The following is a 19,983-nucleotide window of genomic DNA, read 5'->3' as shown; positions in this document are numbered from 1 at the left end:
ACAATTCATTGTTGCACTATTGATTACTGAGCACATGGGAAAACTGGATCCCTATGGTATAAGCTACACCAGCTGTGCCAGCAAGCCAGCAAAAAACCTACTACAGGCTATTTCTGAAAATCACACAATAAAAAGCCATGAGTTTAGGTGACCTCCAAAAATAAAAAAATCAATCTAAGGATCTTATTATTATGTAAGTTCAGAATTTAATAAAGGATTCCCCCTCCTCCAATCACACATATCTATGTAGAGTCGGTAGAAATGGTAGGATTCAGATATGTGACATGGTAGGAATTTTCCCATAAAAACTCTAAAATTGCACTAAGCAAATGTTTAGCATAACTTATGAGCTCCGCAGGTTCTCATTCCAACATTCTTTATGTTATCAATGCACCTGTTGCCAATACACAATATGAGGTATATATTGCTTAACTGTGCAGAGTTTATTCCACTTGTTCTAAATAAAAGAAGAACTATGTGTGTGTGAAACTGAACACCATGTATAACTCCAGTAAGAACCAAATGCAGTTTAGGGTTAATTTTCTATTAAAGCCCATGGTTCTTACTTTCAATGTAGTGTCAGACGTGCACCAGGTTATGGATTTTTCAGAGCACACCTTCTATTAATCAATTACACCAGCCTGGGAGACGAGAGGCTGCTCAGCACCCCCAACTCCCCCATGAAAAATTAAAAATTCATCAAAGGCTAGAGTTCTGTAGCTTTGAAGCCTCCCTGCACCTCTCGTGTTTCGATGTCTAGCGATCAGAGGCACCACCCGTCGCTCCCCACCCTGGCCTCTGTAATGGGAATGCTTGTTCTAACATGCTGAGCTTACGCGGCATCTAACGGGAGAACAAGTGGAGAGGAGCCACTCTTAGCACTCTGGAGGAAACCTTGGTGCCTCTTTTCCTATTAACCTACTCTATGCCAATGACACATGGCCCATTAATGAAGAACTCTGGACAAATAGAAATATCCATCTTTTAGTACAGCTGTACATAACAAAAACCCCAAATAGGCCATAAATATACCTGCCAGAAAAATATAATTATAATAATACCCTCCCAATCCCCTGAGAAATAATGCAAACTGTGAGCCAAAACTCTAGTGGCATTATCTTCTAACCCAGAAACTATTTCTCAGTTTGATTGATATCATGTCTTCTTGTATACAGTTTTCTTAAGCACATTATTTTTGTTTGTGATAACACTGGTGAGGTGGGTTGCCATCCATTCCTAATAGTACTTGAAAGGCATCTTACCAGCACCCTGCTGTGCTGGTGCTTTCTGCAAGATGGTGCAAGGGGCAGTCAGAAAAAAACAAAACAACATGACCAGCAAATAATGTGCATTTAAAAATGAAGTATACAACCATAGGGCAAACAGGCCATATAAACCTCTCATGTTATAGGCTGGTAAACTACTGCTTCACAATTGTCAGTCTGCTATACGCTCTCCTTCAATTGGCTAATTAGGTCTATCAAGATTGGTGTCTCAATGGCCAGAGCAATGAGTACACAAGGTTGGTTGACAACACTGTAATTAAGAAGTAGTAGCTTTGCATTTTCAGCTAGAAGTGCTGGTACCAACAGAACCTGTATGAATCTGTGCAAACAATTCACAAAAAACAAACTACTAAACACACTGATTTTAGATTTACATTGGGCACAGTGAGATCACCAGATTCACACTATTCATCCAATGTTGGTGCATGTTTCTACAGCATTTTATTTTGTTCTCAGATTTGAAGCCAAACAGCCTTATTGTCAAGCCCTGAAAGAATTTTGTTTTACTGCAAAGAGACTAATATACTATGTGTAAACAGCTACAGTATCTCCAGTGGCCTGTAAAATAGCTTTATGTTCCCCAAGCTATGCTGTCACTCAGGCCTGTGTCCTCTACAGAGAGCTGCAGGATTCCTGGGAATGTAAAAAGAGTTGAGCTTGATTTGGTGGAACGAACTGTGGATGGAGCAAAGCAGAAAAATAGCTTGAGTATTTAAGGCCAGGTTTACAAATTTTGTTTTTAACATATGAACAGAAGAACCTTTCCGTTAGGCTGAAGAAATCAGTTCCCATCGGTTGAAAGTAAATTCCAATCTCTGCAGTTTTTAGCTATCACTAATACTCATTGGAGAGAAAGTTGATGTCGTTGAAAAACATCTGGAGATGTTACTTCAAGACTAGGAAAACAAACTTATTTGGCCACAATATGAATCCATTGACCAAAACTTAATTGAAAACATTTCTAATTGCTACATAATGTGCTTTAGCTAAAATTGTGTTTGTCTAACGTAGCATGTCCTGGGAGCCCCAACTTCTGATACCTTTCTGTAGAGTTATGTAGGTTTTGAAACTTTCATCTGTTCCTTTTTTTGGGCTGAATAGATAAACGTCTATCACCCACATATAATCCAACTCTGCCAAGTCTTTAGGCCTCTGCAAACGACATTTCCCTCTTTACCGTGTATCACTGGGACACTCAGCCTGTCGTGTTCTACAGCAGTGATCTGCCATTTATATCAGGCCAAAATACGCTGCTATATTTAGTTGTGAAATTGGCCTTTTATGTTCCTGATGTTTACAGAGTCGAGAAGAAATTAATGTTGACAGCCGCGGGCGGCTCAGCTTAACCCCTTACTTCTTGTAGCATTCAAACCTGCACACTTCTCCACGGGGGATGAGAGACTGTTAATCTGATATGGTCTATATGGGGGGCATGAGAGGCTAAAAAGGTCTATTTTAGGGACACAATTGGAGGATAAGGGTCAATTGTAATTCTGGACATCTACCTTTCTGTTAACTATTTCCACTAATAGGCCTGACTAACCACAAGCATTTCATTCAGTAATTTGCCAATTTTGAAACAGATAACTGGTCCTCACCCCTATTCCTGGATGCAGATGTCTGCTAAACGAGGTCTTGACACACCTTTATCCCCATCAACTATTTACTAACAAATAGGAAAAATATGGCAAATAGCTGCAATTATCACTAGCCAGGCCAGTGATACAGGACAGGCAGAATAGAGGTGTCACGTCCCATTACTGTACAGACACCTGATGTAGTAGACGACCCTCATTCAGGTCACATACCCCCCTCATTCCTCCACCTCACACGTCAAATCCAATCAGTAACAACAAAGCACAGGGCACGGGAACACAGCTGTACTATGCCAGACCTGACAACAGCTAAGGTATCTTCTCAGCCGGCAAGCTGGATTGTAAGCTTTCACGTCAAGCAAATACAACAGCCTATAAATATGTTTTTATCCTTTGCATAGAACATTTTATGGACGGTTCAAATCAATTTTATGGCCTGTTCAGACTCACACAGAACTATATCACTAAGTTTATTCAGTGTGCTGTTAAAACTATTGATTGCATTAATATAGCTATTCCATAATACATAACAGGTCCCGTTAGAAGAGCAGTCCAGGGTGTAGTAATATGAAATGTGATATGCAAATGAAGTAACCCAGAACTACCAATAGGATTTAATTTTACGGAAGTTCATTGTTAAGGATTACTGCACTGATGAAGGCTGTACTTTCTGTTAAAAGTTCTGTTACAAATCAGACCAAAAAATAATGGCATATGGTCACAATAACCAGAATCCACTTCCAGAAATGATTAGTTGTTGCATTTATAAATCCAAAAATAAAGTTCAAACCAGCCCATATTGTAGTAATATAATTTATCAAATTTACCTTGTTATTCTCAGGTGTGTCCAGGCAAAAGAAAGGAATACAGCAATCATAGTGATGCACACCATTAACTAAGAGATGAATGAAATTCTCAACAGACTGGGAAGCAATTTCTTGGATCAAACATGACCTCTGTTTAACATGTATATCAGTAATAGAATTACTCTTTCTGGCTCCCATTTGTTTAGTATATATCATTTAAAGTGTAGTATCAGTTTAATGAATGCAAAACTGTCAGAAATACAGAGCTGTTCTGTGCCTTGTGCACAATAGCTTTGTTAAGTCCACTAGGAGTGTCATTAGCCCTCATAGTTGTTATCTTGGGGCAAAAAATTATTGGTATGTTGTGTAGAGTAGGATAGGGGTAAATTCCAGAAAAAAATAGACAGCGTTAGTTAATCAAGAGTTGAGAGCCATTTAGGCAAATCATGGGTATTTTCCTGTACCATCAAAGAAATGTGAATGTATTGCAAAGATGCATATGATTTTGCATGTGTAATGCATATGGTTATGATATGTAATGCATATGTTTTTTTTAGTTTGCCATGACAATGTGCTACTCAATGTGCTACTGTTGTACCTGCAAAACAATCAGATCTTACTAGGACTTGCTGCACCAACCATATTCAGTGCTGTGACAAACCAAAGAACAGCCTATGAACTATTTGCTCCTAGGTTCCTCCTCTTTTCCACAACAAGACAAGATGGCAATACAAACCTATACTAGAGACCCAAGGCCAGTCGTATGCAAGGACTGAAAGTCCAGTCTGGTGCTACTAGGAAAAATTAGAAGTGGCCATAAATGATCACATTTATCCCCATATAGTTTGTAGCTCTCAGGAGAAAAGGATAGTAGAACAGTCAAAAACAATAGGAAGAAGGCAGTACAATCATTTATAGCGAAGGGTGTCTGAAATTACAACTATTAATGCCACTATGTTTCTTTTGAGACAGACCCTGCACAGCCCCAAAATGTTGGCTTTTAACATATTATGATAGTGCTTTTATAAGGAAGAGAAATCCTATATCTTGATGACGTGGTCACTGTGTCATGTCTTAACTACGCAGAAAGTGAAAAATCTGCAACAGCTATGGAGGCATAAAATATATATGATGGGGCCCCAGCCTTTCTAACATTCTAAAAATTTGTCTGGAATTACCCTCAGTTATTAGTATGATGATTTCTTTCTGTCTAGTAAAATGTTTTCCAAAGACTGCAGATTTTCCTTCACTTTCGGTCTAGTGAAACAAGTCAGTGACTACAGGAAGTGAGGGGAAATCTCAATAATTAAGCTCCAGATAGTATACAAATGTAACAAGGGACCCAATACACCCCTATGTTATCCTAAGCTAAGAAAAAAAGTTTTGGTTGCACATACACTTTAGGTTTGTAATATACCTAATCTGAAAAAGTGACTACTTGCCACAAAAAATTGGTGTTTTAATTACCAAGTTATTTGATAATAAAGTATATACTTTTTAGGGCAAGACCTTATTATTCCATCTCCCACAGTCTGAGACTTCTCTACCAGGCCTCACTCCCAAGTGGCCTACGATGTATGAAAGAACGCTTTAGTTAATCAACTACATTCTTTGAGAGATAGCATGACATTGGACACATGCTCTTTTCAATCTAACAAAGGTCTCAGTTGTAGAGGTCTTGGATTATTATAGATAATAAAGATTGTCCCAATAAAACCCAATCCATAAGTTCAATACACAAACATACTCTTGTGTACACAAAATAAAAAGAATATTGTATTCTCTGAAACCCAAGAAACTGATGCACTATTTGTGAGGTTGTATGTTGCAATCGTTTCCACTTCATACACTATACAATTACAAAACAAAGACAAGACAATTATTTGAGTGGTTTTGCAGAAAGTTATACACTCCTCTTACCACATCCATTGGGAAATATTTTGTATGAGTCAAACCATTTTCTGCAAGGGAGAAGCCTATTGTTCACAGAATCTCAATACAAACAATATTAATGTGTTACACCCCTTCTGGGGTTAAGAGCATTTTATATCTGAATTCATTATTTCGCCTACAACGGATAAAAGAATCTCAGTGCTCTCTAATGATGGGACCTACAGCTGATTTAAACCTAACTACTGCAATTTCAGCAATTCTTCCTCAAAATCATAGAGGCGTGTGTCTCCCCCCCGACCAACCCATATCACACTTGACTGGCAAAATGATGGCCTGGTGTTTGGTTAAATTGTTCTTCCTGTCAGTATAAAAAAGCTAAGAAAAAAACTTCAGTGTCAGCCGCCCTTCTTCCAGCATCTCTGCTTCTGTGAAGCTTAAGGTGATTTATGTGTGCATTTATTTATCCTGTATTCTGCAAAGCCTTAAAGTAAACCTTCACTTTTACCCCGATTGTCCATAACCTACTTCCAGCACCTTCTAGAATGATGGTACTGTAAGAAATGTGTGACTTGCTAAGATTACTACTACCATTTTTCATAAGAAATGTTACAAATCATGCTGCCTCTGCTTTATTAGAAATGTTTCAGAAATACATTTAGGGTAACTTGTGCTTTACCCACGCAGGACCGAAAAACAGGTTTTCTTCAATGTCTTCCCAGCAGCATGGAATTTTCTTTCCTTTAGAGTCTCTCTTCCCAGCAGCATAGACTTCCCTTTCCTTCACTCTTTAGCCACACTAATGTGAGACCTGCTATGTCTAGGTACAAGAGAACACGCGATTCAACTACTTAACAACTATGGTCATGGAGCCTAGCCCAGCAATATCACGTAGGTGTGAAGAGTGTCCTCTGTCCTGTTTTAAGCTTTGACTACAGGGACTGGTGCAGAGAAGTTATTATGGCCTTTAAAACAATATTACCACTTTGGTTATTTCCACAATTCATACAGAGGACTTTACTGTTGAATGGTGCCCTGCTGTGTTCAGATCTGTTAGCATTCTAACAAGCAACTACAAAAAGTTCCTATCCTAAAATGCTTGCTTACAAAACCTCAGACACATTTATTTTGGTACATTTGCCCTAATAGAATAGAAAAATATTTCTAATGTAGCACCCACATGTTTTTGGGATTGCACTTCAACAGGTTCCAATTGGTGGGAAAGCCCCAAGGTTCAAAAATTATACATACAGTACCTAATCCCAAATCTCTAACAATCTCATTTACACTTTTTTCTTTACCAAAGAACCTCAGGGATGCCCTATTAAATATAAACAAAATACCTTAAATAAATATCACTGAAAATACTTTGGTATTTTTCAGGCCACCAAACTAGAATTTTTTTAGAGGTTAACCAAAGGCACATGGAAACCATGATTAATGAAGACTTACAGTTATACTTGTATAATTGTATATATATGTCCTGAGGGCTTTGATCAGTCCTTGAAAACTTTATAGTTCATATCAGGTGATATGAAGGTGATTTTATAAAATAATTCTTTTATAAGTTGAGCTCGTATTTTTAGAAAACTGGTAAAAATGGTTGACCCAAGTGAAACCCTTTGGAACTTGGTTCACAATGGACGGGATTCTTGCTGGAGGAAGGGGGCATTGTAATACCTACCTCTCCAGCCATCACGTATCCTTTATTCAGCTGTTGCCAACCTTCATGTCTTCAGCTAACAGGCAAATCAATGCAGCCTAGAAATAGTTTATTCTCCTCAACACTATTACTTTGAATGACTAATTAAACCTCAATATGGTTAGGGGACTAAAAACCTCAAATATGTTAGAACCACCAAAGCCTTAAGCAGGTAGATTGTCTTGTATATCCTTTGGCTATATTTTTAGTCTTTACTTATGTGTATTTTAATTTCAGCGACCAGTTAGATATCAGTGCTGTAAATCTGACTTTCAATTTTCCGTGTTTGTGGAAATATTTTTAAAAACTAATATAAAGATACTTCCACTATTGGCCATCTAAAAGTGAAATAATTATTTTTGAGCAGTTTTGCATGAAAATCAATCAGATGATATAACACCTGATGAGAATACTGTTCAATAAGTCTATATAGAGAATAGACATTCACTGAGATGCAAGGAAAAGTGCAATGCCGTTCATATACTATAATAAGAGGCAGTAATGTTAGTATATGTAATTAAGAATACAAAGGGTTTTAAAACATTTGAACCTGCTAAGATTGTTCACATTAAGCTGAGCACATTGGAAGAAAAAGAACTGAAATCTGCCCTTCAACTTTCATCAACTTTATAACTGAATCTCACATAAGTGCAGCGTGATTTGGTTTTCGCACATTTGCTATAGGACCTTCCTTAGCATAAGGCCATGAAGGTGTGGAAACCAGAGAGAAGATGAGAATGGGAAATGAAAGAGCAATAAGTGTTAAAATTTATTCTGACTTAGTGCGGACTGTACTGAGAGCTGGCAGTAATTCAGCAAATGGATTGCCGCCAATGAGAAAAACCCGTTTGCCATTGAAATTAAATTTTACCTCCACACAACTCAAGTGTACATTGTTCTTCTCTAATTCCTGTGGAACTGCCTGTACAGCTGGCTAGAAGCTCATTCAGTAAGTAAGAAATGTACCTGAGATTCACTCTTGTCTATGTGATGTGGACCATCTATTTAAGTATATTATAATAAACCTGTCCAGAGAGCAATACATAAATAAATATTTCAGATTTCTTCTTAAATTGTCAGTTGCCTGGTTGGCTCACTCATTCACTCACTGGTTCCAATCCCTGATTTCAATATTTTGTCCATCACTGACTTTCCAATTTAGTATTTCAAAAAAAATCCACCTATATACATTTCTCTATCTTAAACAGGCCACATCCCAAACATTCATAGAAAAAGATATGTGATGAAAGACATCAATTTTAGGCGGGATTTTTAAAGCCAGTACCATCAATATATTACAAAAATAACAAAATTTTATTAATAATAAACATTAAAAACAAACATAATTTCAAATACATAAAATACTATAAAATTGTGGGTATATATAAAGACCTCTCCTTACAGAATAGCCCCAAAATGTTTTAAATTCTTAGTTACTTCTTGACGCGTTTCGTGGAAAAGATCTGCTTCTTCAGGAGGAAGGAGAGGAGAAGTCTGATGTTTGAGTTAGCTGACTCACTTGCAAGGGAAGCCGATGGAATAGGAACATGGTTGTGCTGTTGGGCTGTATGTTCTTTTATCTGTTTGAGGACTGAAGGACATGAAACTGATCACTGTGATTTATATTGAAATTAAGAGATTACTCAGTAATTAACTAAACGGTATTTGAATATACCATTGCCGCCATAACCACCTCCTTCCTTGCAACAATTTTAAATACGAGGGCTGCTGGAAATACAAACATCAGACCTCTCCTGTCCTTCTTCCTGAAGAAGCGGATCTTTCCCGCGAAACGTGCCGAGAAGTAATTCAGAATTTAAAACCCTTTGGGAATAATTCTGTAAAGAGAGGTTTTTATATACACCCACAATTTTATTGTGTTTTATGTATTTGAAATGATGTTTGTTTTTAATGTTTATTATTAATAAAATTTTGGTATTTTTGTAATATATTGATGGTACTGGCTTTAAAAGTCCCGCTTAAAATTGATGTCTTTCATCGCATATCTTTTTCCAATTTAGTATTTCAGTAAAGACCATTTCTAACATGCGCTTGACCACAGCTTTCTGCCACAGGCTAAATAGTGTGCCCAAGCACTCCCATTCAACTGAATACAATTCGTTTGGAACATGACTTTAGTGGATCGTGAAGTGATTTCATGTCACATCCGACTGCGTGGTTGATTTTTCTCCTCTGGATGAAAAACTGCACTGTAACTGCAGGGGAAACGTGCAAACACAATAACCTGTAGCGCTTCTTGCCACTCCTGGGTGCATAGCACAAGTTTGTTATGCGCCTAGGTACTATGAACTGCACAGTATTCCACCACAGGTGAGAAGGGGCAGTCAGGATGAAAGAATTTTGGAAATGGGGAAAAAAGTTGTTTACAGTAAAATATGGTTGTTGTATGCTTCTAGTGCATCTGAAAAAAGAGACAAGGGCACTGCATTAGCATGTTTTCAGTACTTGCTTAACATGAATGAAAAAAACAAGAAAACTAATACATCTTCCAAACCTATGAACTGGTAAGATAAAACATATTAGATGTTTGTTTCTCTGTTTACTTATCCTTTAAGTGACATTAATGCATTGCTATAGAAACCTGTAAAATACTTGTATGTCCTGTCATTAGTGGTGACCTTATTTCCCTTTGGGTAACTTGTGTCTTCCTTAAGCATCTTCTGCAACAGCGTATACAATAAGTAATCATTCAATATGTACAGCTTAAGACGGAGAGTACTGATCTCATTAGCCAATAGTCTGTGTTTGGGAAGCCAAATACATTCTAATTCACAATGTAAGTAGTAAAATTAAATGGAGTTATATCACTAAAGTAAAATATAATGGGAGCACTAAACTATATACATACATATATACACAACATACCATTACAATACCCTACAAAAAAGTACTTGTACAACAGGACTCAAGGGGGTCTATTTGTAAATGCTTTCATCTAAAATGCATCTATCTTTTTCCCAAAATGTGAATTGGAAATTAGAGAAAAGTTACTATGATGCATTAGTAAAAGTTGATTTACACAAAAAGTGTAAAAACATTTAGAAAAAGACCCCAAGATAACTTTATAAAATCACTCATGTATCTATAAAAGTAAAATATTGCAATTCAGGAATCACACTTGGGACAATATGAGGCTGAATATATCAAGACAATGAAAACTAATACCATAAGTGTCTTACAAGCCTTTCATCCTTCCCATATTATTTCTTCAGGAAGATTCACTAAAGTGACTTGAGTCCCTTCCAGCATGATGAATTCCTCCCATCAGAGACATAATCAGCTGGATTACAATATAGCACCAGACAACTACACATTACACGTATCTCCGCAGACTGGAGCGAGGGTGTTCCTCCTACTCATGTTATAAAACATGAAAAATACATGCTCTAAACCTCATCTAGCAGCAGAAAAAAGTGTATTCCCACATCTGAGAGATGGAGACGTCAAAAGTTATTATGCTTGAAAAATAATTTCTAGGCTTCAGTACCTCTGACAGTACAGCCTGGCAAGCAGGTCTCTGCAGACAGCCGAAGCACACGGCATCATTATATATGGAGATTGAAGTAGGAGAGCTGCCCAAAATGGAAGTTTTGTGTTCCAGGGATTTCTAGCACCAACGATGCTCCCAGCAATAAGAGTATCCACATTTAATGTGAGGTATTCACATGTTATTGGTTTAACCACTTCATACCTGGGGGGTCTTTTTATCCCTTTTACCTAAATCATAGAAGATGTTTGTTTTTGCTTGTTCTCATCAACTGCTAAGTGTTCAGGAACAATGCCAAAAAACTCTCTTTGCCTTATCACCACTTTGAAAATCAAGAGTTTGGCAAAGACTCAAGCTACTGTCTTAAAGAATGATCACAGAAATTTCTGCATTCACCGGTGTAAACAATGTCACAGACACACTTTCCTATCCATGGTCATTTCTATATTCCCCAAGGCAATCAAAATGTTAAGGTACTCATACATTTCACAGGAACATCCATAGATACTCTGATACGGGTGTTTTTTCAGAAACAAGGATGGTTAAGATTTTTTTAGCTGCTTTTGTCTCTGTGGCAGAGAATTACATTCAATTCCACTGTCACTAGATGATGCTAACTCAAAGACATTACAAGAAAATTAGGACCTGATTTATTGAAGCTCTCCAAGGCTGGAGAAGATACACTTTTAAGAGTGAACTTGAGTGATCGGAAATATATGGAACATATCTGGTGAGGACTGAAAACATTTGCTAACAAAGAAATCCATTTTCAGGATCCAGGTTTGCTGGATCACCCAGGTTCACTGATGAAAGTGTATCTTACCCAGCCTTGGAGAGCTTTAATAAATCAGGCCCTAAGTCTCAGTTGAAGGCCAAGTCAGTCCACCTGAGATATCCTGGAGTTTAGATAATCTTGTGGGAATTAAGTTAAGGAAAGGACTTTTCAGATATGTTAGAATTGTATTACTTGTAGCTCCCCAGGACAGGATAGTATACAGGGGGCCAGGTCACATAAATGAAAACCTGCGTGACTTCAATGGGTCTTAATTTTTTTTTCATGGTGGTCACATGTTTGCTAAAAATCTGACCAGTGATGCTGTGCCCTATGAGCCATACCATCAGTAAACGGGATTATCAAAGCATCTGCTGGTTATATAGAAAAACTGTCAAGTGCATGAGCACCACAAGCTTTATAGCTAGAGTCACAGGTCAATATGTCCAATAGCAGTAATTGATTCTCCACCTGGGAATATTTCAGTAATTGTCAGATTCACTTCTGATAGATAGAAATAGATCCCTTAGTCAATTGTCACCAGAATCGGTGTCCCTAGAAGATTTCTCCTCATTCCTTGTTCCAAGGGCAACTGTACAAAATTCGATTCCATTGATGAAGGAAACTCCCTTCCAAGTTTTCACAGGAAGAGATGTCTCCAATGGAAGATCCCTGGACACCTAATATAGTACAGATTTTAGATTTCCCATACATTTTTTTTTCTGTTTCTTTGACAATCAAGACCAAAGAGGGTTAAACCCCCATAAATAGCAATAAAAGCCCTAAGAGGGGTTCTAAAACTATTCTATATTTGTCCAAAACAAAACATGGCTAGAAATGTCCTTTTATTCCTGCATTTTAGAGCTTTGGATAAACTTAAATGCAGTAAAATACACATCCGTAATGTTAATGTGTGAATTTAGCCTTCTAACTATGTTGAATCCGTGAGTCTCTGCAGTCTACTCTGTGTGAATGACAATTCATATCCTTTCTTTTGATGTATGAAGTGGAGGTCCAGCTTTGAGCAGCACATAGAAGTTGGAGCTTACTGGGAAGGAATAGGGCTTTGGGCTAACAGGACTTAAAATAAATGTCTCCTAACATTTAAAGGGAACTTTAGCAATAGCAATATGGAACCTGCCGTTACTGCTATCTTTATAAAAGATGTATGCTCCAAGGCTGTTCTTCTGATTTCGGCTTTATTACCTGCTGTGGTTCTGACATGAAACAAGCATGCAGATTGGGAATCCAGACATCTTCCGACTTCACTGGATGCATATTTGTTTCAAGTCAATGACTCAATAGGAACTAATGCCAAGATCCGAAAAACAGCCAGAGAACATTCTATTTCTAATTCTCTCCCTGGCATCCTAGTGCATTGCAATAATGAACGAATGTTGACCTGCAATTTTTTTCTATGTAAATGTGTGTTGTGTTAGGGCACCTGGGGTTGCAGTGTGCTGAAATGCATTACCTTAGTGCATTAGGGTGCCATTCCTGCATATCTTGGCTTTTCACTCCTTTAGCTCAATACTATTCTGGAACTTGTTGATTAATAAAGCATGAATTGGGTTGAATCTGGGGTGGGGAAGAGTTCTGAGAGTTTGACAGATGACGTTTTTAACAATTGTAAAGTAGGAGACCGGAAGTGCCACATGCGTAATATAGGACACATTTGCTATATCACCCTTTTTCCTATAACACCCCTGAGACGTCTAGCCACCCTTGCTGTAATAACATAGTACATATTATACTTAGACTGATCTGGAAGAAGACAGAAGCTTGTCTTAATATGATTCCAGAATTTATAATGCCACTGGCACTATTCACAACAACATATAAAGTGAGGAAACACAGGAGCTATAAAACTGACATAAAAACCTGAAAACAAACAATGGCATATTATGCTGGTTTTGCAGTATATGCTGAAGTAAATCTGATGTCAAAATTGTTATACTTTTGTGGGACAACGTTATGAAATTTGTTATATTTTAATTGTTGTCCCTCCTATGATAATATCTCCGTTACTGTAAACGGTTTTTCATGATCGTTTCCAGCGGCAAAGGAGTGGTAGATGAATGAACAAGCACTGTACACAGCTCTGTTTTGTTCTACGGAGAGGGAAGAACGAGAGAGCGGCATCCTGCTGTGCTCTTCTTCATTGACATGTATACTGGTCATTCTCCATCAGTCTAACATGGATCCGTCAGGACAGATTCATGAACGACATTGGGCGACCACTATACACATATCAGATTTTGCCCCGAGATTTGCCAGACTGGTCGTATCGGGTAACAATCATCTGACGTATGTACACAGCCTTAGTACTTCATCAATTACTGTGAATGTTCCTACTGAAGTTTCCCCCACAAGCTCTGCATTCCTTTGACAATTGTTTGGACAGAAAATTTGAAGCATTTCAAAATTTGGTCACATACATTTATAAAATATTGCCAGAACTTCTATCCTTCTCCAAAAACTATTCAAAAACCCTAAAGTGTTTTGTTTGGAGTCCTATTCTACATAAATAACAACTAATTTCAGGTGTAAGACTTAAATGAATAGCATTTGCATTCTACATATGTAATGGTATCACTATTAGGTGAAGGAAGAATAATATCTATGTATCTTGAAATTTAGGCTGTGTACACGTTAGAGTTTTGTCGTTGGAATGGATCTTTTAAGATCCTTTCCATTGACTAAAGACTGAAAGATGCATGAACGAACGCTGTTCTTCTCTGGGGGGAAGGGGAGGGTGGAGAACAAGCCTGTGGCACCACGCTGCACTCTTTCCCCTTCACTTGTATTGCAGTTGTTCGTAATTCATGGATCCGCCAGGACAGATCCATGAACAACTTTGGACGAGCGCTGTACACACGTCAGATTCTCGTCCAATACTAACCCTGAAGCAATATTCGGACAAGAATCATCTGACGTGTGTGCGTAGCCTTAGTTTTGAGTCCTTTTATCCATATCTTCTGCTTTAAAAAGTGACTCACAGTGCCCACTGCCAGCTTTGACAACCAGTTTTTGTTATTTCCAATAACACTCTCATGAGCATTAATACCCAGCACGAAGTTTAAACAACTAAAGTGCTGGGCAGCACTAAGTGCCAGGAACCAGTGCCAGACCAGTGCCAGACGTGGCTACTAGGATTTTGCTGGCATCTTCATGTTTGACTGTCATTCAAAAGCAAACCTTCAATTGCGAGGGAAACAACAGGGAAGGGAGACTTGTCACAGCTACACCATGGATGTCACTATAGAGGTAATTACAACTATTTCTAAAATTAGCATTTTACATAAGAAACACTAATGTAAAGCAGCAATTAAATATTGGATAATTACACCATGTAATTTTATTTTCTTTGATTTGACAGTTTTGTTTCTCTAAGACACTTCATGTTCCCGATCCCTCTCACTCATTTAGACTTCACTGACACTGTCATAATTTCATATTCTCATTAACTGGCACTCAGACAAGTTTAAGGAAGCAAAGGGACATTTTCCCTGTTCAGTTAGCCACTTGTAATTGTCCTGAAACTGAGTATAATGTAAATTTCAGTGGATCATATTATTGTTAAACCACAATATATTTATCTCACAATTTACAAGCTTTTGTTTTGCCATATTTTTGTTATTTTAAAAAATATAGATATATTTAAATTGGACATCAGAGGGAGCTATCATTAACTTAGCACAAATACTCTTTCTCTTTGCAACTGAGACACCTTTTGACAGAGAGAAAGTATTGTTTTTCATGAGTTTGCAATGTGTAAATATGCATTGTGAAAGCGCAATCGCAATAAGGCACAATCGTGTAACACTACAATGCATAAAGCAGAGCCTTATTATAAAACTAGCAAACATGGCTGTCCTAATGTACACATATACGTACTAATTATAGGATTATTTAAATGAGGCTGACTCTTTTTACAATAAATCAATTTACTGTATAAAAACAATCTAATACGTGTATTAGGTATGAAAAACATATTTATTGCTCTATTTATAAGACAGGAAATCTTTAAGGGTTGAAGGAATGCCATATTCCATGTTTTATAAATCGAGCCTTTAGGTGTTATCTGTAAGTTTTTTGATGATAAAAGAATTGCTTAGCCTTGTGTTTTTTGTAGTACTTTTAAAAATATAAACGTTTTTTATTTGGCCATAGATTTAATGTTCTATGAAGAAAAAGGAGAAGGTTTACTCTATAGTAGGCTTTATCCATTTTTTCTACTCTAGAGGAACTCTTGAAATACTTGTTGGGTCCCAGGGAACCCCTGGTAAAGTATTATATGTACAGTTCATGATATATTAGCATAATCAGTATGTTGTAGACAACTTTAAAAAAAAGAATGTGGCATTCATGTAATAAAAAAACCCATAGCATCCACCTGCACTAAAAAAATAAAAATCCCACTATATATTAATATAAATAATGGTCTTCAAAGAAACACAGACTGTAAAAAGTGTGGTGTCCTCCTACACTGGTGACAAGTGAAGAACCATCCCTGTAAACTGTCTGTTGGTAGAGAAGTGACACCTTACATTACATGGTGGAAAAATATCACCTTATATTGGTTAACTATTGTGAGTAAGAGAATCTCTGGAAGAACCTAGGGATTTCATTGAATCCTGTTTGAAAAAACCTAGTCTGTGAATTTCCACTATGCACAATATGATGCATAGACAAAGAAAATTCTCTCTTCAAAATAACAGTTGTAGTAGTTACATTATCTAGTGTGCTTCTTTAATTACATTGGGTAGGTTTTCTTTTGTGGAGAATGGCTTAATATATAAATTAATACCATAAACCGCTGTTCTCTGATTAACATTGTCTCTGTAGACCTGCACATGTTTCTACCAATGAAAGATCAGATATGTAGCTCATTTAAATAGAATAGTTTTTACCCTGTGCTGGAATAAAATAAGTTTCTTTAGCCTGTTCAATGCACCTAGAAGTATTGGTTACACTTCTCACCACCCTTTTTTCATGTTTCTGCAGCGTTAAGATTTTATGCATACCCTTCCTGTTCCAATCTTAAGCTTTTTTAATATTTCTTACATTTTTAGTAAAAGTTATGCCTCTTTTCAGAAATTAATTAAGTCAATTTCTAATACCTTAAAAGTAAGTCACATTTCTAGTGTATATGGGTTCTACAATCGTAAATGTTACATCTTTTCCCACGATAAATAATGATGAGGTACCTTAGGTTGAGGTCTGGAGGACAGGGGACGGGACATGCGCTGATAGGCCTGGAGGCTCCCCTGCCATGAGAGAAAAACAAATGACATACATAAGGCAGGAGAGGCAAAATGCAGGTTATAACCTTATGCAGCTACACACCTCTCTATCTTCTTAACTTCTAGTAAGTAGACCCCCTCTCTGTTGCACTTTTGGGGCACTTTATTGTAAATGTACATACTTAATTACAATTCATCATCACAATACATTTATTTCAATTAGCCAGTATGGTTCTGATGTGGGAAAAACATGGCTTAAAGTCAACTAAAGTTTGTGTATGCTGGTGGCTTTCATTAAGCATTCCCCATTCCAGTTGTTATTTGTTTGAAACCCTTTACACAAGAAAACGTTTATCGATGTATCACCGGTCTACCAGTGACTACTTTATTAACAACTCTCAAGTAAGACTAAACCAGACAAATAGAGACAGAAACACTCCCAGGAGTAGAGAGAGAAGTCCCTAAAGTTTCCTCCCGTTCTTACAGGCACATGTCCATTTAATAAACTAAGCCCATATCCAGTAGTCAATTTAGCTTTTAAAACCCCCAGATTTTTGGGCATAATATAAGCCTGTCCATGCTCATTACCTTCAATCAACATCAATCATCAATCCCAGATGATTTAATGTATATGGGGCACCTGTAGAAACTATAGCTATGGCTTAAACAATCATAGCACAGTTTAGATACTGTTGTCCAAACAATATTATGTTTCGCTTTAATTATCATGGCCAGGTATATATCTGCAAACCACCAGCCCTATACCTAAATGGTTTAATAGCATCTGCAATAAGTGCCCTTCTCTAGTGCCTATTGCTAGTAAACAAAAAAATTATTTTATTAATGGCAGATTTTTTTAAACTGGTGGGAATAAGCTGTAGACAGCCCCTGTACTGTGACCCAATTTTTCAGTAACCACCCAAAAGCAGGCGGGTGGTTACTGAAAAGTGCTGGGTGGTGCATTCAGCTATTTGGTGCTGGGGAGGACACTGAAGGGCTAGTCATTTGGTATTACTTTCAATGAAGTACTCTCTGCAAACAGGTGTAAATCAAGTCCTACCACTTGTCTTAGCAATAATTAGAACTCATGTACTTCTTACTGTGTGTCCAGCTATGAATGTGTTTATTTAAAAATCTGACCAGGTCAAAATCATAAAAAATGTAGCCCCACTCCCAACTGGCTCCAAACCTGCCCTGAGTTAAACTGGTAATATTGGGTAAGCCACCTACTTTTGAATGGAGCCCAATCTGCCAATTGCGAGGAAAAAAAATCACCTTGAAATCTATTGTTAGCTAGGTGTATCTCAAAAAGAACTCGGCATATAAGTAAAAAAAAAAAAAAAAAAAAAGCTTCAGATAAACCAGTTAACAATGTACCAATATAAAATAAATATAATTGAGCATCATACACTCTCAGCACGGTTCTAAGAACAAGTGCACTACTGCATTGTGGGGCTTGTAGTGTCAGTTGTCGGGTTGCAGCTCCTGTTGTAATGCCTCAACGCCCTCATAATCCCTATGTCTTCTGTGTTTCAAAGAATTTCTCTGGCATTATGAGTGCAAAGTCATCAAAAGCAGCCTGGAGTCTTCTCATATTAATCCCTAGTGTGCACGCTATTGTAATGTATTCTGCTCCTGTATCCGGCCTAAACCCTAAATAATCCTTATTACTGGCTCTGGAATATATTGAGAAGAAAGTGAGACACAGAGGACAGCCTCTCCATTACTAGCCAGATCCATTCTTACACCAGTAGTTTTTAAGAGTAGACATATTCTGCTGTTAGATTTTCACTGTTGTCGGATGGATGATCAGGAATCTTTCCCCGAGTTTTAACTAACATTCGATCAAAACGAGTGGGATTTGTTTGATGTATTATTTGGTAAGCAATATATACTGGCTAGCAGCGCATGTTAGGGGTGTTTGAAACCTAAAAATGTTAAAAATGTTTAGGCAGCAACATTACATATATACATATATGCATAACAAAAACTATTATACGTTTAAATAAAAAAAAAAAATGGAAGTGATTATAACCTGCATCAGGCTTTTTGGATCACTGGGGGGATTTTTTCAAACCCAGAGTCTTGGGGAGTCAATTAAAATATTTGGGACCCCACTGGACAAATCCTCCTCTCTCTATTGCTTGTGATTTAATAAATGATAATGGAAGTACGTTACATCACCTGATTGCAGCTTTAATATGCATGCTACAGTTGGGTGGTTTGCTATCTTCTCCAACAACCTTTTAAACATCATGAATATCATTAGATGATTTCCACAGGAAAGTTTTTGATATGAAGGGTATCGACTAAAACGTCAGTCCGAATGCAGGCCTACAGAATGTTACATTAAATGATTTCCTACTGTAAGCTTAAACTGAATAGGTGACTATAGATGAAGGTGACATGATCTGGACACCACTACATAAAAACAGGTCCCATTAAAAAGAAATGTACTGATTTTTCATTCTGTGATAAATATAATTAATAAATAGTATTTTGAGTAAGCAGGGCAGCCTGCTTAAAGTATGTATTAATGATAGGTCTGTATTTTCTCAATGATACACAATACCTAAAATTGATATTTACTTCAAGGCTACTTTAATTACACTAGAATTCCCCATTTAATAATGAGGTCTCATGCACAAGTCATAAAGGAATTCAAAAGATCTCTCCCTGCCACTCATTAGGCTCTGGATTTGCATAGGGTTGGACTAGCATTGCTGTGGTAGCTACACACAAAAGCTTTGTCTCCCTTGGCGCTACAAACCAACTACACTACATGGAATAGAATAGTTGGGTCAATATAATGGAAAACAGTCTGTCTATTCCCAAAAAGCTATTTATGTGGATTTGTGAAATTAGTACCAAACTTTTCAAACTATACCAGCCCTCTTAACATTATAATGCTAATCACAGGTAAAAATAGGATCAGACATGGCTGCTAAACAAAAACGGTTGTAAAATTCTATTATTTTCTTAATGGAGTACAAGCAAAGTTTTCACAATGAAAGCCATCCAATCATTGTAGTCCGGATGATCAAATGATAATGGCTAAAATCCCACTTGCAACAGCATTCACAAAACAAAGGTTTTATCCAAAAAAATGTTAAACATCATATTTTGATGCAAAAATAGAACCCAGCTTTACTTTATATAACTTCTGTTGCTAATTAAA

At 37.2% G+C, this 19,983-nt stretch overlaps 1 protein-coding gene across 4 annotated transcripts in view; it reads right to left on the bottom strand.

Annotated features, from left to right (window-relative positions):
- The window catches only part of NPAS3 (neuronal PAS domain protein 3), a 298,073-nt gene that overhangs the window by 157,546 nt on the left and 120,544 nt on the right, over positions 1 to 19,983 (bottom strand). For 3 of the 4 annotated variants that reach the window (XM_072427890.1, XM_072427891.1, XM_072427892.1), the window contains exon 2: positions 16,770 to 16,829. The exons of the other annotated variant lie outside the window; for it this stretch is intronic. In XM_072427890.1, coding sequence (XP_072283991.1) covers positions 16,770 to 16,829 — 60 coding nt within the window. The remainder of the gene's footprint in view (positions 1 to 16,769; positions 16,830 to 19,983) is intronic. 4 annotated transcript variants of the gene reach the window in all.

This window comes from Pyxicephalus adspersus, chromosome 12 (assembly GCF_032062135.1).
Source record: "Pyxicephalus adspersus chromosome 12, UCB_Pads_2.0, whole genome shotgun sequence".
In the NCBI taxonomy this organism is placed as follows: Eukaryota; Metazoa; Chordata; class Amphibia; order Anura; family Pyxicephalidae; genus Pyxicephalus; species Pyxicephalus adspersus.
The sequence above is the reverse complement of the archived record's forward strand: the minus strand, read 5'-3'. Positions and strand labels throughout refer to the sequence as shown.